Source organism: Moschus berezovskii, chromosome 24, assembly GCF_049115385.1.
Source record: "Moschus berezovskii isolate FMDL1 chromosome 24, NW_MosBer_1.0, whole genome shotgun sequence".
Classification (NCBI taxonomy): domain Eukaryota; kingdom Metazoa; phylum Chordata; class Mammalia; order Artiodactyla; family Moschidae; genus Moschus; species Moschus berezovskii.
The window spans coordinates 19,070,182-19,095,085 of NC_142483.1; the positions used below are offsets into that span (position 1 = coordinate 19,070,182).

The 24,904-nt window shown below is 41.9% G+C and overlaps 1 protein-coding gene across 6 annotated transcripts in view; it reads right to left on the bottom strand.

Moving 5' to 3' along the window:
- FHIT (fragile histidine triad diadenosine triphosphatase) overlaps window positions 1–24,904 on the bottom strand; it is a 1,558,201-nt gene that overhangs the window by 194,527 nt on the left and 1,338,770 nt on the right. For all 6 annotated transcript variants that reach the window (XR_016036236.1, XM_055414232.2, XM_055414233.2 and 3 more), the window contains one exon: window positions 14,269–14,337. Coding sequence is in view for 5 of the 6 variants with exons in the window: in XM_055414232.2 (XP_055270207.1) it covers window positions 14,269–14,337 (69 nt within the window). In the remaining variant the exon portion in view is untranslated. The remainder of the gene's footprint in view (window positions 1–14,268; window positions 14,338–24,904) is intronic.

The window sequence follows — 24,904 nt, forward strand, 5'->3', positions numbered from 1 at the left end:
CCTGAGACTGTGAGCCACGTGGCAGAGCAGTTCTCCTGGGTTCCCTTACCCTGCTGCTCTTCATCCAGGTGCCCCTTCTTAATAAAGACTCTTGCTTTGCCCGCACATGTGTCTCCTTGGACAATTCATTTTGGAAAGTTAGACAAGAGCCCACTCTTGGGCCCTGGAAGGGGTTCTCCTTCCTGCAACAGTCTGGTATGGTCAAAATTACTGGAGAAGCTAGCTCAAAGTTCATACATAATTTGACCCAAACAAGCACATTTCTCTTTAATACCTGAAGGGTTTGCTAAGAACTAAAATTCTTTGAAAGGAAAAAGAAGATGCTGGAGCAAAGCTTCATTTCAGTGCAAAGGGAATATTCTATGAGTTCCTTAGTTACTGCTAATGTAAGAAGGATTCCTAACAGATACTGGAGCAGTTAGCCTAGAAGATATTTATGGTCCAGTGAGAGTTGTAAGCAAGGACTGTTTCTTTTTTTTTGGGGGGGGGGGCGGGAGGCAACAATTCCCTTTTAAATATTTTAGTGTGCTACCATGAATGAATACATTATAAGGCATGCAAAAGTATTTAAGAGGTTCAGTGCGCAAAACCAACTCAGAAACGATGACCTTGGAAAGTGTAGAAGCTTGGCTAGAGTGTGTTAATGACTTCCTCGTGTTAAAAAAAATGCAAATAAACTATAATAAAGTTTCTAAATGGGGAGCTAGAGGCTTATATACTAAAAGCAGAGAAAATGTCTAATTCTGGAAAATGCCAATTGCTCACATTTTAAATCTTGCATACTTGATTAGCATGTGTCAAGACCTCTGGGGTTTAGTGCAAAGCTAGGATGTGAGGTGTATGTGTATGTATATGTATGTGTAAATGTCTCTAAAATTGAAAACAGTTCTGGAAATTGTTCGAAGTTTAGCGCTGGAAGGTAGAGCCTCTAGGAAAAACACTTGTTTCATTATCCTTGAGCTTTCCATGAAAGGGAAGTTAATATTTGCCTCAGACCAAAGGCTTTGTAGTCAAACAAATTTCAGTATAAACAAGTTTGCCACAAGCTGGTTAAAAGGTAAGTAAGGCAAACACCCTCTGTGAGACTTTAGCTCTGTATAACGGTATTAATGATACATATCCAGTAAGGTTTATAAAGATTAAAGTAATATATGCATAGCACCCAGCACAGACTCCAATCCACTGTGGACTCTCATTAAATAACAATACTAATTCTATTATTATTTTTCATTAGTCCTCTCCCTAGGAACAAAGATGAAGAACTAGAATCGTTTATTACTGATAATCTGTTGTCTGTCCATTAGCCCAAAGCTATTAGATTTTTTTCTCCCCATTTCAATATGAGGAACATGAAATACATTGAGATTTAAATAGCAAATCACTATTAAAGAACTTGTTATAAATTACTGTATTGATCCAATGCATAGAATCTAGACCTATGCATGTGTAGGAGCCTTTTTGAGATTTTTCATTAGAAAGAAAATAAGGCATCTTTCAACTTGCTCTTTTAAGTCGGGGGGGCGGGTCATAAAAATCTCTATAAAGCACTGCTTGCCACAAATCTAAAGCAATTTGAAAGACAGAATAAAACCCTAAGTCAGAATTTCTTCTTCTTGGAAAGGAGTCCCTCACTGTGTTTGAATGTCTGGATAGTGTGGGCTGCATACTTGGGGCAGCTTAAAAATTTAATGTGCTCACAAATTACTGAGCTGCTGTGTCTGCGAAGGCTTCTCACCCACAGGCATGCATGATAACGGTCAAAAGCAATGACACTGAACCTGTATGATCTCCCCTTAATGGGTTCTTTGGATTTCAAAAATCTCTGGGGTCTCCAGAGAAGGTGGTCTCTGGCCCATGAGACTCCTCATCACTCACACCAGCTTCTTAGAATGCTTCCAACGTGCCCGCAGGGTGATGATGGTGATAACATCAATAATTATACCAATTATCAAAGCCAATATTTACTGAGTGATAACTGTCCACCAGGCATTGTTTTAGGGCTTTACATGTAATAACACTTAATTATCATGGCAGCCTCATCACACTCCCCATCTTATAGATGAGGGAATTGAGATACAGGAAAAGTTGGGCAACTTGTACAAGAACACAGAGTTGAGAATGAACACCAGATCTGGAATCAGAGCCCCAGTCTCAACCCCTAAATGATGATACTGACTCAAAAAGCCATTCAATGTGCTTCTTTTCAACAGTGGAACAGGAAAGTTAAGCCATCTGAATAATGTTTAACTGGGCCACCCATAGAAAAGTGATGACCTTCAGAAACAGTAGTTAAAATGGTCCTCCAAAATTCATGGATTATTCTTGGAGCATCCCTGAAGATATTAGTAGCAGAAGGATAAAAAAAAATAATAAAAAATAAACTCTGTGTAGCGGGATCCATTTGGTTATCTTTGAGGTCCTTTCAACCTTTAAAACTTCAACAAAGTCTTCATCAAGGATGACGGAACCTAACCCAATTGTTACATGACATAATTCCTATGTTATCATTTTCAAGACCAGGGAAAAGAAATGACTGTCCTCTGGATGTGGAGGACAAGGGTGAACAAACTGAGAGGTTTTATATCAAATTACACCTTATGAAAACTAATGAGGCTAACTGGATTTGAATAAATTGTGGAACTGCACCACCCAGTTTGGGAGACATTAACCTCATGGAGCTAGTCTGAGTTGAGCTGTGCTGGAAAAGCTACAAACATTCGATTTCAAGAACTTAAACAAAAAAAGATATGCAACTATCTCACTAACAATGGCTTATATTAGTTACACATTTGATAATATTTGTGCTATACTGGGGTCAGGAAGCAACAGTTATAACTGGACATGGAACAACAGACTGGTTCCAAATAGGAAAAGGAGTACGTCAAGGCTGTATATTGTCACCCTGCTTATTTAACTTCTATGCAGAGTACATCATGAGGAACTCTGGGCTAGAGGAAGCACAAGCTGGAATCAAGATTGCTGCAAGAAATATCAATAACCTCAGATATGCAGATGATACCACCCTTATGGCAGAAAGTGAAGAGGAACTAAAAAACCTCTTGATGAAAGTGAAAGAGAAGAGTGAAAAGGTTGGCTTGAATCTCAACATTCAGAAAACAAAGATCATGGCATCTGGTCCCATCACTTCATGGGAAATAGATGGGGAAACAGTGGAAACAGTGTCAGACTTTATGTTTTTGGGCTCCAAAATCACTGCGGATGCTGACTGCAGCCATGAAATTAAAAGACGCTTATTCCTTGGAAGGAAAGTTATGACCAACCTAGATAGCATATTAAAAAGCAGAGACATTACTTTGCCAACCAAGGTCCGTCTAGTCAAGGCTATGGTTTTTCCAGTGGTCACGTATGGATATGAGAGTTGGACTGTGAAGAAAGCTGATCGTCGATGAATTGATGCTTTTGAACTGTGGTGCTGGAGAAGACTCTCTAGAGTCCCTTGGACTGCAAGGAGATCCAACCAGTTCATTCTAAAGGAGATCAGTCCTCGGTGTTCATTGGAAGGACTGATGCTAAAGCTGAAACTCCAATACTTTGGCCACCTCATGCGACGAGTTGACTCACTGGAAAAGACTCTGATGCTGGGAAAGGTTGGGGGCAGGAGGAGAAGGGGACAACAGAATGAGATGGCTGGATGGCATCACCGACTCTGTGGACATGAGTTTGAGTGAACTCCGGGACTTGGTGATGGACAGGGAGGCCTGGCGTGCTGTGATTCACGGGGTCATGGAGAGTTGGACAGGACTGAGCAACTGAACTGACTGAACTGGGTTAAAAATTATATTATTACAGTTGATTTCACCGAGTTCTTTTCTCTTGTTTTAATGTGAGAGCTGGACCATAAAGAAAGCTGAGAGCCAAAGAACTGATGCTTCTGAATTGTGGTGCTGGAGTATACTCTTGAGAGTTCCTTGGACTACAAGGAGATCAAAACAGTCAATCCTGAAGGAAATCAACCCTGAATATTCATTGGAAGGACTGATGATGAAGCTGAAGCTCCAATAATTTGGCCACCTGGTGTGAAGAGCCGACTCATTGGGAAAGACCCTGATACTAGAAAAGATTGAGGGCAGGAGGAGAAGAGGGTGGCAGAAAATGAGATGGTTGGATGGCATCACCAACTCAATGGACATGAAATTGAGCAAACTCCATGAGATGGTGAAGGATAGGGAGGCCTGGTCTGCTGTAGTCCAGGAGTCACAAAGAGTTAAATACAACTCAGCAAGTGAACAATAGCAAATGTGGCTCTTAAACATTTTTAATTGTGTATATAACTCATATTCTATCTATATGGGGCAGTCTTGCTTTAGAATACAACGTGCAAAGTACAGACTGGGGGTACTGAAAATAGATGTAACCCGATAGCAACAAAAGCACACCCACACTGCGGTCACCCAAGCTGCTATTTCAAATGCCAGGCTATGTTTCCAGGGTTCTATGTGCCATTCTCTGAAGCTGGCAACTCAGAGGCCTATTGTTTATCTCCGCTCGTGTACAAGACATGATAGTTTCAAAGACTGAGCCCCGCTCCAAGCTAAGGGGTAATGGGATTTATTTATAAAGGTTATTTGAATAAGTTCATCTTTCTTCGTTTAATGAATGACAGATGAGAACTGAAAAACAGCAAAAGCCTTTTCAAATGCTTTGGGGCTTCAAAATTGTGCTTTTATATTCCTTTCTCCCCTAATTCTTGTGTATTTTGCTTTTCTGCTTTAAAAGAGAGATCAAGCGAACTATTTTGGGGGCTTTCCTCTTTGAGGCCGTTGTAATTTATATTGATAGAAATGTGTCAGTGCTTAACCCATATCTTTCCTCTTCTTGCTGTATTTATCCATTTCTGCTCATCACTTATTCCTCCTATAACTTTATTTCTTATCCCCATTCCCCACACTCTCAACTCTCTAAGTAAAATGGATTTGAAAAAATTTCTTATGGGTGACCTTTAAAAAATATTTAAAATTAAAAAAATAACTTCTTTATTAAAAATATTTATTTATATATTTATTTGGCTGTGCTGAGTCTTGGGTTGTGGCATGTGGCATCCAGTTCCCTGATCAGGGTTGAAACCAGATTCCCTGCATTGGGAGTAAGGAGTCTTAGCCCTGGAACCAACTGGGAAGTCCCCTTATGGGAGATCGTGATAGTTGGCTTTAGTGGACCATGAGCTCCAAAGTTATCAGAACTTTTTCAGACACTCCTCGTAAGAGACTGTTCACTGATAGCTATGCTAAGAACTGTGATTATAAGCCTGATTAAGACTATAAAAAAAACACAGACGTCTCAGTCTTCAAGTCTTGATATTAACTGAGGTTTGACACAATTAACAGTAACTAAGAACAGAATCGTGAGGAAAAGACAGACAGACAGAAAGATACCCTCGCAACAAGACTTCTTAGAACAGATATCGTCCACCTTAACTAGCAAGTACCTTATACGTTTCTGCTGGAATGTGTCTGTCTCTAGAGAGAATATTCACAGTGGAAGGCACACACAAAGCCTTACTTAGGAAATAATGAGGGAGGGCCACGTGGAACAGTTTGACGCAGTGGTTTCACTTGGTACTAGGGAAAGACTAACATGTAATTCATTTTCTCTTGCTTATTTCTCACTAACATGTAGCTGAGCATATTCAAATGAGAGAGAAGAGCAGCTTTGGGAAACCCCAGGGTAGCAGTCCTCTGGAAACCGACTCTAGGAAGAATCATAGAGGTGGCATCGTTTGCCTTTCAACTCATCCTGCAGACCCTTGTCCTCTCATTGTCAGCTACTCTTCTGCCTCTTTCCTTCTTTTTCTCCTAAGTGACCAGTGATGTCATGATTTGCTCTGGAGGCCCCCAGCCCACTATCATATCCTTCCATGCTTTTCAACATTCCATATGTGCAGACTCCACCAAATGTGAATAATCTGAATTACATCCTCCCTGAATTCTTATCTCTACTAGGAAAAATAGGTGGAAATAACTTTTAACCAGAAAAAGTCTACTCTGCTAACTGTGTTTCTCTAATCTAAAGGACATACAGATTGAACTCAATAGTAATCTGATATAGGTAAGCATAAACCAGCTGTCTACTAAGTTCTTTTATCATTAAAATAGCTATCAGAAGACCCCTCGGAGATCCACTCAGTGAGAATTTGAGGTCACAGATCATTCAATTACCACTATTATGTATTTATTTGTTGGTTATATCATGCCCAGCTTCTTTGAATTAAAAGTTCTCATGAGCTGAAGAGGAAGCAAAGGTGTATCCTTAACAAGTGGTGCTGGGAAAACTGATGAATGACTTGTAAAAAAATGAAACTAGAATACCTCCTAATACCATACACAAAAATAAACTCAAAATGTATTAAAGATCTAAATGTAAGACCAGAAACTATAAAATTCCTAGAGGAAAACATAGGCAAAACACTCTTCGACATAAATCATAGCAGGATCCTCTATGACCCACCTCCCAGAATATTGGAAATAAAAGCAAAAATAAACAAATAGGACCTAATTAAAAGCCTCTGCACAACAAAGGAAACTATAAGCAAGGTGAAAAGACCGCCTTCAGAAGGGGAGAAAATAATAGCAAATGAAGCAACGGACAAAGAATTAATCTCAAAAATATACAAGCAACTCCTGCAGCTCCATTCCAGAAAAATAAATGACCCAATCAAAAAATGGGCCAAAGAACTAAACAGACATTTCTCCAAAGAAGACATACAGATGGCTAACAAACACATGAAAAGATGTTCAACATCACTCATTATCAGAGAAATGCAAATCAAAACCACGATGAGGTACCATTTCACGCCAGTCAGAATGGCTGCTATCAAAAAGTTTACAAGAAATAAATGCTGGAGAGGGTGTGGAAAAAGGGAACCCTCTTATACTGTTGGTGGGAATGCAAACTAGTACAGCCACTGTGGAGAACAGTGTGGAGATTCCTTAAAAAACTGGAAATAGAACTGCCATATGACCCAGCAATCCCACTGCTGGGCATACACAGCGAGCAAACCAGAATTGAAAGAGACACGTGTACCCGAATGTTCATCGCAGCACTGTTTATAATAGCCAGGACATGGAAGCAACCTAGATGTCCATCAGCAGACAAATGGATAAGAAAGCTGTTGTGGTACATATACACAATGGACTATTACACAGCCGTTAAAAATAATACATTTTAATCAGTTCTAATGAGGTGGATGAAACTGGAGCCTACTATACAGAGTGAAGTAAGCCAGAAAGAAAAACACCAATACGGTATACTAACGCATATATATGGAATTTAGAAATATGGTAACGATAACTCTGTATGCGAGACAGCAAAAGAGACACAGATTTATAGAACAGTCTTTTGGACTCTGTGGGAGAGGGCGAGGGTGGGATGATTTGGGAGAATGGCACTGAAACATGTATATTATCATATGTGAAATGAACTGCCAGTCCAGGTTCGATGCATGATACAGGCTGCTCAGGGCTGGTGAACTGGAATGACCCAGAGGGATGGGATGAAGAGGGAGGTGGAAGGGGGGTTCAGGATGGGGAACACATGTACACCCGGGGCGGATTCATGTCAATGTATGGAAAAACCAATAAAATATTGTAAAGTAATTAACCTAAAAAAAAAAAAAAAGAAGAGGTAACAAAGTTTTCAAGCCAAAATTCTCAAACACCAAAAAAACGCATTTATCAGTATGAAGACATCATTGAATCCAGAGAAAAAAAGCTAATTAACTGTCTCAATGAAACAGTCCTTCCCTTTTGGAGAGTCAACTGGGGACTCATGGACTTTGAGCCCATTGTCAAATGGTGTGTGAAAGAGATCCAAGTTCAACAATAAATATTATCAGCAATAAAATAGTTTTCTGCAGCTCTCAGGGCCAAATGACCTGCATTTTAGCAAATTGATTTTGCTCATGCATTGTGTTTAGCCAAGCAATCGTTTCCCATGATATGCTTGAACCCACAGTTGCTCTGTCTATGAAATTCATGGTTGAGTTTTTCCAATTGCTGATTGCCAGTCCCATTGGCTTTAATGATAGTCACTTGCTTAGTCAGTAATGGGTTTTATACACAGTGCACAATCACAACCATTCAATGTCACCCATAAACATTTAATGAATTGTCCAATACAGTTATGAGAGTTGCTTATTTGGGACACAGCTAGGGCAAGCCTTACTGGCTTAATGAGATGATGCAGCACGGCATTAAGCAAGGGGTGTTTCCATTCCCCACATTAGCTGTACATGATCTCTTATCCAAGGACACATTTATGTCATTATCATAATCTTCATCAACTTGTCAAGATAATGGAGGGTCCACTGACTTCAGAGAAAGTCTCATATATTTCATGGAAATTTAAATAACTAGAAAGGGTCTAGGAGCACCATATAAATAAGATCTGCATGGAGAACTGCAAAGACACAGCTTTACGAGACATCTTGCCTTGGAAAGGATGGAGCTTGAACTGTTTTGAGGCAGAGGAGAGAGACTAATCTTCTGAAATAAGGATTATAAATTATTGAGCAAAATGCATAAGGGAAAACTCAGGACAGAGAGCTGGAGGAAGAGCAGATGAAGATAAACTCAGAAATGATAATCAAGGTTGGAAAGAAAGGAGGAGAAACTTCCATCCTTGTTGTCAGCAAATCCCACATATGTGTTTGTTGGAGACAAGCAAGTTTGGGTTTGAGAGGGGTTTCTTATCAGCTTTGACATTGCTTAGCAATCAGACACGTTTATAACTACTTCACCAAGCCCTTCTGATGTACACTGATTTCTGGTCAACAGACTTCATTCCATCAATGCTCCATTACATTAACCTCAGACGGCTGATAACACCATGTCAGAATCTCACCTAATGTAGCTATGAATTAATAAATTGACCTTCTGGAAAGCAAGATGTTCTCTTCTTTTAAATTATATAAGGACTAGTAGGGAATTTCAAGTTCCTCTATTTCAACGCCCTGTTCTTTCAGGTATTCATTCATATAACAAGTATTTACTTACCTGTTCTGTATCAGATTAGGTCCCTGTTCTCATGGCTTGATAGCACAGTTGGGGATGTGGGCAGTGAATAACACACTAAGTTATTTTGAGTGTGGTGTTATGAAGAAATAAGCATGGAAATACAATAGTCTTACCACAGAGGGGAGAGGGGATGATTAGCTATCTTAGATGAGGTGGAGGAGGATCAGTAAAAAGAACTCTTGGAGGAAGTTATATTTGTATTCGAATCTGGTCAGCGATATGGGAGTCGCATGAAGAGGAAGAGAAAACGGAAGAAGTCACAGGGGAAGAAAACAATATATAGAAAGTTCCTGAGGTGGGAACAAGAATTAGACAAAAGCAAGTGGTGAGAGAGAATGAGACTAAGAGGAACTGGGGATGTGGGCAGACCCACCGTTGAAGTGAAAGGACTCACCCAGGCGTTGTAAACAAGGGAGCAAGGGAGCAAGGAGGTGAAGCAGATGTTCCAGGGAAGTGGCATGCGGGCTGGATGGAGGATACTGGGGACTAGTAATATTTGAGGAGTGAGCCATGACACAGATTTCAAACTCCAATGCCTTCAAGGGCCAAGCAGGTAAAAACAAGTGAGGCAAGTCGGGTAAGAGATCAACAGTGGTAGTGACCCAGAGAATGAGTGACATGCCTAATAGCATCCAGACTCATTAAAAAATGTGCTACAGGCAAAATAGAGCCTGTCATTACAAAATTCTTCACAAGCAAAATAAAACACACATGAGGAGGCAAACAAAGCCCATGGAACATCAAAGGCAATGCCGAGCTAGAGGAAAACCAGGAAGGAGGCTGGGAAGAAGATTAATCGTTCAAGTAATCTCATGTAAGTCCAGGAAGAGTTATTGCTTATATTTCCATGAACTGAACAAGAAAGACTGTCTTTTATTAGGAAGCAACCCAAATGCTATAATACTAACAACAACAAAAACCCTAACCCTAACCCTATTTGTTACAGAACTTATGTAACCTAAAAATGGAAGCAATCATCAAATAGCCAGATATGTAAAAACAGGAATCACAGAACCATGTGGCCCATCCAAGAACTGGATTGATAAGTCCTCCCGAAGAAACACAGCCATTCTCTCCATGCTTGCATAAGTTCAATGATGGGAAGCTCACCCCCTCGCAAGGCACTCTAAGCGTTTAGAAATTTCTATCAATTTGACCTGCTTTTCTGTGGAACTGGTAACTGCCTCCTTGACACCTAAGAGTTCCAGATCTGCTCTCTGGAACCATTTAAAACAGCTTCAATACCTTTTCTACCTGCCAGCCCTTCAGATATTTAGAAACGGTAATCTGTCACTGCCTTCCCTCTACGAACCACACATGTTCTTCAGACAACACATCTTCACCTTCAGCGACTCCCCAGGTAACTGTTTCCAGGCTCTGTCATCCCCATCACCTTCCTGTGAACCTTCTCCGATTTGTCACCATCCTTCTGCAAATAGCGCCTGGGGAGAACACAACATTCCTAGCCCATTTATAATCCAGAGCTTCTGCAGGCATCATTTTCTATTTCTGCAGCAGTAGGAATAAAATTACGTTTTATGGAGCTCAGTCTCCCGCTGTCCCTGCTCCACTCCCAGCCCTCCCAGGCAGTCTGTTTGTTGTATTTCATGGAGAGATGCATAATCTGGAGCCAGTGCTCCCATCAGGATAAAGAATGCTGCCCCTCATCACTCCATCATGTCTGATTAAGATCACTCAGTCGAATGTCCGTTACGTCTTGTACCAATAGTGCCTGTGTAATGCCTCATGTTTCTCGTGCTGCTTTCTAGACATTATCTTCTTATGTACTTAAACTGGAAATGTATTTTTGTACAAAGAGGAAGATGAATCTCAGAATGAGTGATTTAAAACAGAGGGAAAATTGGAAATCTGACCCTTGAAAAATGTGCTCAGTGGGGGCAACCAATGACCTGGCTTCAAATCCAGGTTCTCCATTGACCCACTGTGGCTGTTTTTGTTTTTGTTTTTTCGAAAAACAAAACAAATAGCATTAATAAGAAGAGAAACAGTTACTTACTAATAAATGCTTAGTATGCACCAGTCTCTGCAGTAAGCTTTCCATGCAGTCCCCAACCTTTTCGGCATCAGGGATCAATTTCACGGAAGGCCATTTTTTCACGGACCATGGGAGGAGGGGATAGTTTCCGGATGATTCAAGCATGTTCCATTTGCCGTGCACTTTATTTCTAATCTAATGTTGCCACTGATCTGACAGGAGGTACAGGTTTGCAGTCTGGAGGCTGAGGAGCCCTGCAGTCACGCCATATATTACACGCAACAACATTTTGAAGTGTATGTTTTATGTATATCTCCATTTTAAAGGAAAGGGGATTAAGTGACTTGTCCAATGTCACACAAGCAGTAGCTGGCACTGGAATTGGAACCTAACTCTGGCTGTCTCCAAAGTTCAATCTCTTCAAGTTTCTTAGCACAGTTTCCCTTACTGGGTACTTATAACTCACCAAGTAATGGGAGAAAAAAAAAAAAAGAAAACTCTTTTAGCACTTACTTCTCCGGAGACACTTCTCCTAATAGGTAGAAGCTAGGGACATGTGCTGCTTCACCTGTGGGGCTGGAGCCCCGGGGAGAGGGTACGCAGGATAGCAAAAGCGTAAGGGGAGAGAAAGGCCACATGCCAACCTTGACCTTGAGCTCTGTGTCTCCAATAGGGCTGAAATGCAGCCCTGCAGCTTTTGGCATGAGCACATTTGGAATACAAACAAGATTTCAAGGTGACAGTTCAGTCTAAGAAAACAGTATTTTCAAGTACTTTTAATACCACTTTAGCAGTATTCACTTGTATATAAATCATGTGCTAATTTATTCATTAAAATAGCCTGTACTTGGCAACATTTTATTAACCTTAGTTTATGCTAATAAGATCAGTACTTGGATTTTTTCAAAATGCATCTCTTTTATAATTACTCCATAATTCTATCTTCCAAATCAAACTAAGCCCTTACTAACCCCCAAATTACATTCTACATCCAGTGAAAATGAATTCGGTTTAAAATATTATAGGACATAGCTTTGAGAAAGCACAAATTTGGGAGGAAAGTGCATTCCCAAACCTAGCCATGCACCAGAATCTCCTGGGGACTTTCTTATGCACACACAATTACTGACTCTTATGTGGCTCTGTAATATACTGGATCAGTATCTCTGGGAATAGGATCTCTTGAGAACTGAGATTTGCAGCAACTGGTCCACAGAGCAGCACTTAGGGACCAGTGATTAGAATGTGTCTTCTCTACACAGGTGGACGGCAGCCCTTGGAAAACACAGGATACCTAAGACAGCGAGAGATGCCCCAGACATGCTCACTCGTCACCTCAGAGAATCCAGTGACCCCCAGATAAATGATTTATAAGTACCATTACTAATTGCTGACCTCTTGATCTTAATTTTCAGGGTTTGCGTAGCCATTTTAATACCTAGTTACTACAAAGAAACCTTATAAATACAAATATATTTTAAAAATGCATAAAACCCCTACAAATTAAAAAAAAAAAAGGTTTCTGACTGCTGGAAACCAGGTGGGATCATCATAGAGGTCGAGTACCATGACAAACAATTAAAATTATAAAATGTATTTGAAACATCATTCTCAAAGGGATAGAACAAGTGTGTTCTCTCATATTTGATACCCATGGCAGACACTGCTAATCTATCACAGCACATTTCCTTGATGCATCCAGAACAGCCTCAGAACCCTTCCTCACTAAGCACTCCAGGCCCCCACTACCATCGGACCAGCTCTTACATGTGGGGAACATATGCACCCTTTCCTAGCTAAAGGAAGTAGTCACAATGAAATCATTTTTTTTCCCCTTCACACCAACACCTATCACAGACTACACAGTTCACAAAGCACAGACAGACATGCCAAGGTTCTCATGTAGACACAGTCCTAGGAGCAGATCACCTGGCTCTTGCTGTTCATCTCTACACTCGGGTCACATTTATATCTTTGAAGTGGAGTAATCAGTTAACCGCTGAAATGTTTGTGACACAGGGTTGTACTCTTACTGGGAGGTGAAACACTGGCTGAAACCACCTGCCCTGGCCAGGCAAGACACTTAAATGAGTCACTTGCATGAGTTACCTTACAACAGGAGGTCCTGGCAAGGGACGCGGAACTAACAAACTACCATAAACCCGAAGAAATCAGGAAAGGTCCAAAGGAGAGAGGAGACGCCAGTCCATATGTCTTACCAACCCTCCAGAATCCTCCTTGCTGGAATCCATCTTGGCTAAGCAATGCGTGGGCCACCCAGAAGGACTCTGAGTCAGAATGATTGGCCAGAGACAACCCGAAAACTAATCCCATCACCATGAAAGCCGAGGCTGCGAGTCATATGGCAGAGCAGTCCTCCTGGGTTTCCTGACCCTCCTGCCCTCCAACTAGGCGCCACTTCCCAATAAAGTGTCTTGCTTTGTTACCATGTGTGTTTCCTGGGACAATTCATTTCTGCTTGTGAGACAAAAGCACACTCTCAGGCCCTGGAAGGGGTCACCCTTCCTGCAACATTATCGTTCAAACCAACCTAGTTTCTGCTGACCACAGTTCAAAGTTCCACTCTGAACAAATGCTATTAGGAAAGACAAACTGGATTTCAAAGTGGTTTTTTACAATTAAATGTAGTATTCAACTAAAAAAAAATCACACATCCATCTGCTTGGTTTCCATTGGTGGCACTCTAAATTACCTCCTATGGAACTTCTGGGCTGTATCTCCATGCAAATGTTTAGTGCCCTGGTAAATGTGACAAGTTGACTCATTGGAAAAGACTCTGATGCTGGGAAAGGTTGGGGGCGGGAGGAGAAGGGGACGACAGAGAATGAGATGGCTGGATGGCATCACCGACTCGATGGACGTGAGTTTGAGTGAACTCCGGGAGTTGGTGATGGACAGGGAGGCCTGGTGTGCTGTGATTCATGGGGTCGCAGAGAGTTGGACATGACTGAGGACTGAACTGAACTGAAATGACAGGGCAGAAATCACAAGGATACCTGGCTTCTGCCAGATTTCATTTGCAAAAGAAAATCATTATAATTCATTCGCCTTCAGTCTCTGCAGTGGCCATTCTTGGCTTCTTGGCCTCTACGGCCCCTTTCCAAGTCTTACTGGGTAGAATACCACTGAAGACCATACCTCTTCCTGATTCATCAGGTTGATTTCATTACACTGATGGCACCAGTGATCAAACAGTAAGATCAGAGAGAGCAGACCTACCTCATCATAGATGCTGTCGTTCCTGTGAAAGTCTCCAGCCTTCCTTGGAAGAACGTGGATGTGAACATGCTGAAAAAGCAAAAGAAAGAATAAAATGTGATTATTTCCTCACATATTTCGAGACTTGACAGCAATGCTCTCGTGAAGTCCAATTACTCCACATTAGTTCCTGCTGGATTATTTTTCAGAGGAAGATGATTATCCTCTCCAGTAACCATATCTGAAACCTGCAGAGAGGAGAGAGGCAAAGAAACAAGACAGGACAATGTGGTGGCGTATGTGAGAGTTTGAGTGAAATGCGTGTTTCTGTGGAATTATTCATAGTCGTAGGTCTCGGTTGTATTTAGCCAGTGCTTTGAAATGACAGCGTGTCTTCAAAGGTGACGTTGGCGACTCTGAAACTGAGAACTAAGAACTGGCTAACAGAGAACTGCACAAGCAAAGAGCAGTTGAGCGAGAGTAGAAGAGACTATGAACCAAATTACAGAGCCAGGACGCCAAATGATAATCGTACAATAGCAACTCAAATAGCTCTCACTTATTAGGTGTTGAATTACTGTAAGAAAGCACTGTGCTTGTCTTTTGTCTCATTTAATGATTTGAATAACCCCCTACAAAGTTCTACTTTGATCTCCATTTTACAGATGAGGGCACCTATACTTACAGAGGTCAAGGGTCCACCGGAAGTGGTAGGGTCAGCACAGGAAGCCCACCCATCCGGCTCTGACTCCCACATTCTTCATCAGCACGTTAACACTGATTCTGTGAAGTTAATCTTTTAAACAGCCCATTTCTCTAGTATACTAAAGCACCCAGGTAATAGACTTAGCAATGCTATTATGCAGAGATCATGAATCAAAGCGCACTGCATATCTAATCCAATATATCCTTCAAGGCTAACTTGCCATTTGAAAGTTTTATTTTCCAAATAGACTCTGTTGTGCCTCAGCTGAAGTTAAACCTCACGCCTGCCCTTGAGCTATGTCCCCTCCTTTATTACAAACCAGGGGGAGGAATGCGAAAAGGAAAAGCCTAAATGTAGAGAGGCAGACAAAGAATCAGACTCAGTCTCTGATCATACCCACCCCTTCTTGATTACAGCGATCAGGCTCCAAGCCTCCCAACAGCCTCTGGAGACTGTGAGATTAAGTGTCCCTGTGGCTTTGCTGCAGGAGGAGGGGAAAACGATACGCTATTAAAGCAGAGGCAGGGAGCAAGACCGTCCAAGGTGAATGAAGCAGAGAGGAGCTTCACAACAGCCTCTGAGCACATGGTCCCCAAAGAGTCACGTGTTTTCCCCAGAATATTCTCCAGTTAATGAGAAAGCCATTTATGGATTCCTTAGCACCTGGGACGAGCACATGCCTAAGTCACAAAGACAAGGCGAGCAGTGGGAGAAAAAACAGGGAGAAAAAACAACCGGGGGGAAACCTATCACTGACTGTCCATGGAACCAGATTCTTAGGAAGAACCAGTGCTGGATGAGCGCACGCTGAAACTGACTGACACACATAGGCTAGCTGACTTAACAGCAAGACTGGAAAACTGCCACGGTACGTGGAAACAGCCTCTCCTTCCCTCCCTCGTCACTTCCGAAGCCTGCAGCTACCCTTCCCATCTTCTTTCCTCTTCCCTTCCTTTTCTACTTCTTTCTTCCTGTCCTCCTTGCCTCTTTCCTTCCTTTCTTCCATCTATCCGCCCACCCACCATCTACCTTGGACTTTCTAATAATCAGGTATTCCAGACCAGTGTTCTGCAGCCAAAGGGCCTAAGGCAACTCCTGGAACTTCCACTTACTAGCTTGTGTGGTCTTGTCTCATAAGTTCTGAATCTCAGTACCATTACAGATAACGGGGACTGCAACCATTTCAACCGCACAGTTGTTAAGGGGATCAAATCAGCTAACCATGTCCTTAGCTGGCTGCTTAGTACATAGGTAATACACATGACTGCAGTAGTATTACTCTTACTTTTTAGTAATGTTTATCATTTTTCTAACTGGAAGATAGAGTAGAAATCACATTCAGGGGTGGGTTCCCATACCAGAAGGGAAAATACTTATGAAGCTTCTTGAATGGAACACAGTTAAAGTTATCCTGTTGCTAAAGCTTATTTCTGTTGCTTTCCGTTTCATTCTGTCGCTCAGTCGTGTCCGACTCTTTGCAACCCCGTGGACTGTAGCCTAACCAGGCTTCTCCATCCATGGGATTCTCCATCCATGGGATTCTCCAGGCAAGAATACTGGAGTGGGTTACCATTTCCTTCTCCAGGGGATCTTCCCGACCCAGGGATCGAACCCGGGTCTCCCGCATTGGAGGCAGACGCATTAACCTCTGAGCCACCAGGGAAGCCCTCTGTTGCTTTGACTCCTGGTTTTCAAATCTGAGCATGCATCTGCGGCTTGGTGAAACACCAAGCACTAGACCCTTAAATTTTGCATTTCTAACAAACTCCCAGTGATATCAATGTTGCTGGTCCAGGGCCATACCTTGAGAACCACTGGTTCAGACAATCCACCTGGTTCCTGACCTCCTCTCCTGAAAACATGCTAACATGGGCCTCAGAAATCACTCAGTACTTTGCCTGCCCCATTGCATTCTGGGAGTCATATTACTGAATGCTTGCCTGACTTCCTTCTTGCTGGTCACCCTCTGTGCCTTGTCCTTAGGAATACGCCCATCTTCATTCACAAAGGACATATAGGAAGTTGTGAACTTACATTAGAGGCTCACCCCACACCTCGGTTCCTTTACCTTGCTCTCCTGGGTTTAGTGTTCAAGGCTATCTCTATAGGCTCAGTTACCACCCAGTCCTGGAATGCCACTCTTGATGACCAGTAATCACTTCAAATTCACATTGATGACATTGATGAAAGCAAACAGCTCACCATACAGGTGATTTCCCCCAAGGGCATAGATCTCAACCCAGCCTGATGGCTTGACTTAAATTCTTAAGTGACAGATTGATCACAAGATCCTGACAACCCCCTCAACTTCTCAGAAAAGGGAAATTATGATAAAATCAGCTCAAAACCTTGCTGTTGTGAAGGAACATCATTGCCATCGCCTTCCAATAGAATGGCCTTCTGATAAAGCCCCCACAAACAGCACATACAGGGATAATTTGACCTAATTTGTTCTTAGTGAATTCATGTTGAGCTTTGGTGATCACAACTGACTTTTCTAAGTGATAATAAAACCTCTAATTAAATGTTGCAGTATAAGAGTATTTTTTAAAATCTATGATGTACTATATACCAAAAAATTTTTCATGGTCTACAGTTTCACCATGCTCACTAGTATACTGTCAGAGAAGATACACCCAAAAGACACACAGCTAAATTTGTTCAATTAGCAATCCAGAAGCTTATTTAATTACAGAGATCTCTGTTCTTTATTCAGATAACATTTGTCTACACTTTTTAATACATTTATTTGTAAAAAATATTTAGAACCAGGTGTTATTCTAAAAACCAGGGATATAGTAATGAACAAGACAAAGTCATTGCCTCCTTAGAACTATACTGCAATGGGTGATGCAGAAAATAAGCAATTAAATAAATACACAACTTAATTTCAGGGGGATATAAACGTCATGCAAAAAATGCAGTGCACAGAGCTACAGAACTGGAACACTTCAACATTTGAAGTTTGGGAAGAGACATAGTAGGACTAAGACTAAGGATACAGCAAAGAGTGAGGCCAATCAAGAGAGGGTAAGTTCTAAAATTGATGAAAGGAGGAATTTCATGGAGAGTATAATCAACAGAGTCAGCACTGTTGAAAGCCTATGTTGATTTCGATGAAACTGGTAAAATAAAAATTTAACTAAAAAGCACATAAGATGTTCAACATCATCAGCCATTAGTAAAATGAAAATAAAACCACATTGAGATATCACTTAGCAGTCAACAGGATGGCAATATAAAAAAAAAGAGAAAATAACAAGTGTGTATGAGAATGTGGACAATTAGAACATTCAGAGGCTGTTGTTGGGACTGTAAAATGACGCCACTGATGTGGAAAATAGTTTGGCACTTCCTCAAAAAGCTAACTTGGGCAAACTCCAGGAACAGTGAAGAACAGGTAAGCCTGGCGTGCTGAAGTCCGTGGGGTCACAAAGAGTAGGACACGACTTAGCAACTGAACAACAAAAAGTTAAACATAGAGTGACCATATGATTCAGGATTCTACTCCTAAGTACCTACCCCAAAGATCTGAAAACATGTCCACAGAAACACTTGTACATGAATATTTATAGCAGTATTATTTATAAGAGCCAAACAGGGAAAAGAACCCAAGTGTCCATCAAGTAGTGATTGTATAAACGAAATGTGGTATAACCAGACAGTGGAATATGATTTGGCCATAAAGAGGAATGAAGTACTGCTACATGAAAGAATTATACTAAGTGAGCTATGCTAAGTGAAAGAAGCCAGACACAAAAGGCCAGATAGTGTATCATTGTGTTTATATGAAATGTCCAAGACAGGCAAATTTGCAGAGAGAGAAAAAAAATTAGCAGCTGTCAGAGGGAATGGGGAGTGACTGCTAATAGACATGTCGTTTGTTTTGGGGAGGATGAGTATATTCTGAAATTATATAGGCATTATGGTTGCACAAATTTGTGAACATACTAGAAAAACACAAAACTGTATAAAGAGAGTGAATTTTATGGTATGTGAATTTTATTCCCTGGGTGTTCATTGGAAGGACTGAGGCTAAAATTGAAACTCCAATACTTTGGCCACCTCATGCGACGAGTTGACTCACTGGAAAAGACTCTGATGCTGGGAGGGATTGGGGGCGGGAGGAGAAGGGAACAACAGAGAATGAGATGGCTGGATGGCATCACCGACTCGATGGACATGAGTTTGAGTGAACTCCGGGAGCTGGTGATAGACAGGGAGGCCTGGCGTGCTGTGATTCATGGGGTCCCAAAGAGTCGGACACAACTGAGCGACTGAACTGAAGTTGTAATTTAAAAAACTGAAGTGGGTTTAAGAGAGAGTAGAAGGTGAAGAAAAGGAGATAAATAAGCATGAATGACATTTCTAAGGAAAAGGAGTTTTGCAAAGAAATCAGTGGCAGTGGATGTAGAGGAGGAAGGAAATACAGGTTTAAGTTTCCTGAATCTTTAAGTCTCTACAATTATTATTATTATCCTTCAGTTCAGTTCAGTTCAGTTGCTCAGTCCTGTCCGACTCTTTGCAACCCCATGAACCACAGCACGCCAGGCCTCCCTGTCCATCACCAACTCCCGGAATTCACTCAAACTCATGTTCATCGAGTTGGTGATGCCATCCAGCCATCTCATTCTCTGTCGTCCCCTTCTCCTCCCACCCCCAATCCTTCCTAGCATCAGAGTCTTTTCCAGTGAGTCAACTCGTCGCATGAGGTGGCCAAAGTATTGGAGTTTCAGCTTCAGCATCAGTCCTTCCAATGAACACCCAGGATTGATCTCCTTTAGAATGGACTGGTTGGATCTCCTTGCAGTCCAAGGGACTCTCAAGAGTCTTCACCAGCACCATAGTTCAAACGCATCAATTCTTCGGGGATCAGCTTTCTTCACAGTCCAACTCTCACATCCATACATGACCACAGGAAAAATCATAGCCTTGACTAGATGGACCTTGGTTGGCAAAGTAATGTATCTGCTTTTTAATATGCTATCTAGGTTGGTCATAACTTTCCTTCCAAGGAGTAAGCATCTTTTAATTTCCTGGCTGCAATCAGCATCTGCAGTGATTTGGGAGCCCCCCAAAAATTAAGTCTGACACTGTTTCCACTGTTTCCCCATCTATTTCCCATGAAGTGATGGGACCAGATGCCATGATCGTCGTTTTCTGAATGTTGAGCTTCAAGCCAACTTTTTCACTCTCCTCTTTCACTTTCATCAAGAGGCTTTTGAGTTCCTCTTCACTTTCTGCCATAAGGGTGGTGTCATCTGCATATCTGAGGTTATTGATATTTCTCCCGGCAATCTTGATTCCAGCTTGTGCTTCTTCCAGCCCAGCGTTCCTCATGATGTACCCTGCATAGAAGTTAAATAAGCAGGGTGACAATATACAACCTTGACGTACTCCTTTTCCTATTTGGAACCAGTCTGTGGTTCCATGTCCAGTTCTAACTGTTGCTTCCTGACCTGAATACAGGTTTCTCAAGAGGCAGGTCAGGTAGTCTGGTATTCCCATCTCTTTCAGAATGTTCCACAGTTTATTGTGATCCACACAGTCAAAGGCTTTGGCATAGTCAATGAAGCAGAAATAGATGTTTTTCTGGAACTCTCTTGCTTTCTCCATGATCCAGCGGATGTTGGCTATTTGATCTCTGGTTCCTCTGCCTTTTCTAAAACCTGCTTGAACATCTGGAAGTTCACGGTTCACATATTGCTGAAGCCTGGCTTGGAGAATTTTGAGCATGGCTTTACTAGCGTGTGAGATGAGTGTAATTGTGCAGTAGTTGGAGCATTCTTTGGCATTGCCTTTCTTTGGGATTGGAATGAAGACTGATCTTTTCCAGTCCTGTGGCCACTACTGAGTTTTCCAAATTAGCTGGCACATTGAGTGCAGCACTTTCACAGCATCATCTTTCAGGATTTGAAATAGCTCAATTGGAATTCCATCACCTCCACTAGCTTTGTTCGTAGTGATGCTCTCTAAGGCCCACTTGACTTCACATTCCAAGATGTCTGGCTCCAGGTGAGTGATCACGCCATCGTCATTATCTTCATCGTGAAGATTTTATCCTTAGTAGTAGCAATTTTTTTTGTTAATGTTTATTGCAAGATCACTACATACCAGTCCTGTGTATCATTACTTCAATTAATCCTTACAATGCTGCCCAGAGGTTGTTAATAAATGCATCACCATTCCCAAGAGACAAAGGAGACCAAAGAGGTTAAGCAACGAGGTCAAACCCCTGCAGGGGGTGACCAGGAGCTGATATCTGACTCTGAGTCTGTCATCAGAGGCCAGAACAGATGCTCTTACCACGAGTGATACCGTATCTCAGGAGGCCACCCTTCTCTCCCGATTCCAAATATAAGGACCCCTCTTCAACATGGACTCTTGATGCCTCTTCCAACTCCCTGACTTCTCAGTCCTGTCTTTGATCACATCTCTGAGTTCTCTCAGACTTGCATACCCCAGGGGATGGAACCTGCCTTTGCCCTGAGACTTCAGATCACTTAAAGCAAGGATGTTACATCTTAAATTCCACTTTCACCTTACATCTTCCTAGTTCAAAGCCATGCCAGGTATAATATGGATTAGACAAGTTGGTCAATATCAAGCCTTTTGCCCCTAATCTACTAACTGTATATAGTTTGTACCAAGCAGTAAACCCACCCTTTCCTGGCTCATCTGCTTGAGAAAATTTTAGCTTTAAAAGCCCTTTCTGTTATCTTTTCCTCCAAATGTAGGCTCTCTCTGATCATTAATACCTTAACAACATTTTTTATAGGTTCTGCCTCTTTCATACTACTGCGTGTCTCCTTCCATGCTTTTGAACGCACCTAGTTTACCCCAGGGATGGGGGAGCCTGGTGGGCTGCCATCTGTGGGGTCACACAGAGTTGGACACGACTGAAGTGACTTAGCAGCAGCAGCAGCAGCAGCAGTTTACCCCATACTCACCTGAGGACAGTTAGTGTAGTCACATGGATGCATTCTGTCCTTTTCAGAATACATTCTAATTTGGTTATAAAGGATAAAATCATGGTGGGGGAAAGGGCAGGCAAGACTAGAGACAGAGAGATACCCTGCTCCATAACTGGAGACCAGCAACCTCCACCAATTGCCCCAGTGTGAACACCTCTCCCTCAGATCAAAGAATAATCACAGAAGGCAAGTCTGATTCTAAAGAATCAAAGCAAAAACTGCTGTGGGAGGCAGACTGTGGGCCCTTCAGTATCCTAATCCCAGGGCTGCTGAATATACTAAGTTGTATAGCAAAGGAGAATTATGATTGCAGAAGGATTAGCACTGCAACCAGATGATCTTAAAACAGGAAGAGTATGAATGGCCCAGAATTATCCATCTGTACCCCGTGTAATGAACAAACTCTAGGAAACAGTGGAGGACAGGGGAGCGTGGCAGGCTACAGTCCCTGGGGTTACAAACAGTCGGAGATGACTTAGCGACTGAACAACAACCCAGTGTAATCACAGGGGTCCTTAAAATTGGAAGAAGGTGAACATCACCAAATTTAAAACTTTGTGCTTCAAAGGATACAGTTAAGAAAGTGAAAAGGTAAACCACGGAACGAGAGAAAAAAATTTCTGCACATCATCCATCTGATAAGAGACTTTGATCTACAACATGTACATAACTGTTCCAGCTCAGGAGTAAAGACACAAATCCCAACTATCAAAAATGAGCAAAGGAGGAACAGGCATTTCTCCAAAGAAGATGCATAAAAATGGTCAATAAGCAGAGGACCAGAATGTGAAGTCTATCCCTTCAAAACTGCCTTCCTCCCTTCTTCCTTTCTCCTTTGTTCCCCCCCTTGCGGCGGGGGTGGAGAAGACAGTTAAGACTGCTTAAAACCAGCAGAAATCAGGTTTCCCAACATGAAATACACTATTGGTTAAGGGTGATATAGTTTGTTGTCCAAAGGAGAACTTTTGAGACTGAAAGGGTCATTGGTCATCACCGCATTGGCCTGTTTATAACTACAGATGGGCCCTGACTTTCGATGGTTCTACTTAAAATATTCTAACTTTACGCTGGTGTGAGTACAATAAGCATTCAGTGGAAACCATACTTTCATGTTTTCCTGGGCTAGCAATCAATATGTGGTTCCATATTCTCTCGTGACGCTGGGCAGTGGCATTCACCACCGCTCCCAGTCAGCCACTCGATCACAAGGGGAATCAAGAGGTACACTGACAACCATCTGTACTAGACAGCCATTCTGTTTTTCACTTCCAGTATAGTATTCAACAAGATCCATGAGCTATTTCACACTTTGTTATAAAATAGGCTTTATGTTAGGTGATTCTTCCTAACTGTAGTTGAATGTAAGTGCTCTGAGCATATTTAAGGTAGGCTGGCTAAGCTATGATATTCTGTAGGGGTGTATTAAATGTATTGTCACCTTAATTATATTTTCAACTTACAATGGGTTTATTGGGATGTAACTGTGTCATAAGTCAAACAAGATATGTACAGGTCTAAAGTCAGACTTCTTCAAATAAACCAGGGCATACACTCACCCAGATATTAGTTGTTTACGTGGGAAGGATGATAGCATAATTAGATTGGGATTTGATATCCCCTCAACCTGGCTTAGGGGCTTCCCAGGTGGTGCTAGTCGTAAAGAACCCACTTGCAATGCAGGAGACCCAGGTTCGATCCCTGGATCTAGAAGATCCCCTGGAGAAGGGAATGACTACCTACTCCAGTACTTGTGCCTGGGAAATCCCACGGACAGAAGAGTCTGGTGGGCTACAGTCCACAGGGTTGCAAAGAGTCAGACACGACTGAGAGACTAAGCACTAAGATGCATGCTGCTGGCTTAGAATCCCAGACCTGCCACCTTGACCAGTTGGTGGCCTTTGACAGTTTACCTGCCCTCTGGAAGCCTGAGTTTCCTCATCTAGTACAAGGGAGGCAGCAGGAGTTCCTGCGCCTTAATTTTCTGGGGAGGAAACGGTAATGCATACGCAGTACTGTGCACAGTTACTCATTCGGAGTAGTGGGTGATGCATTTATTTTCTGTGCAACTGTCAGTGAGGAAGAAAACTTTCTTCAACCCTTCTAGGTTCTTCTGACTGCTCTAAGAATTAACTGGACATAAGACAGATTAATAGAAGAAAATTAAGTGTAATATTGTACCTATGGGATCCCCAGATATACAAGAGGGTCAGCAACAGAAAGTTAAAATGAGGTACATATGCTGTCATGAGCTAAGGAAGGCGATCAAGAACTTCAAGGACAGGAGGGTCATCCACAGGACAAGAAGAAGAAGAGCAAAGTTTGGTAACTAGATGTCTCCCTTGCCGTCTAGAATGAGCATTTAGAAAATATTTATCTCTGGTAATAACTCTTTTTCTGGGACAAGTCCCCAAATGAAATTCTTCTAGGTAGTTTCAGGAGGGGAAGTGGTCTCTCTCGAGCCCATGAGGTCTCCACTGTCTTTATCTCAAAATAATCCACTTGCCAAAGTGCACATCTTGGGGAGATCTGTGCTGAATGCTTCCATTACATAGATTATACACTTAAGCCTCTAGAACAGGAGAAAATATGCTTGGGACTTCTTTTTGAGACAGTAAGTGGTTCTATTTGATGAAAAGAGGATGTTCTGCCCTTGGGAAGTCATGGAGAGGTAGGAGGTAAGACGCCAAGAATCTATAGTAACGTGAGACTTAGAATCTCCTGGAGGAAGCCAGAGGAGTGAAAAAAACTAGAGGCAAAGATAATAGGGACAGAGCCTGTGTTAATAGATCATGCCCAGATGCTTCTCTTCACGTGGCAGTAACTCGTCCACCACTCTTCCCTTTAATTCACTTAGTAAAGGAAAACGGGAGAAGCCACTTGAAATATAATTGTCTCTCGCTGTTCCTGTTTGAGTCTATTATGCAAACAGTAGGGAGATTTCTCATTTTGTTCTGTTTACTGGAGTAGGGTTAAAAAA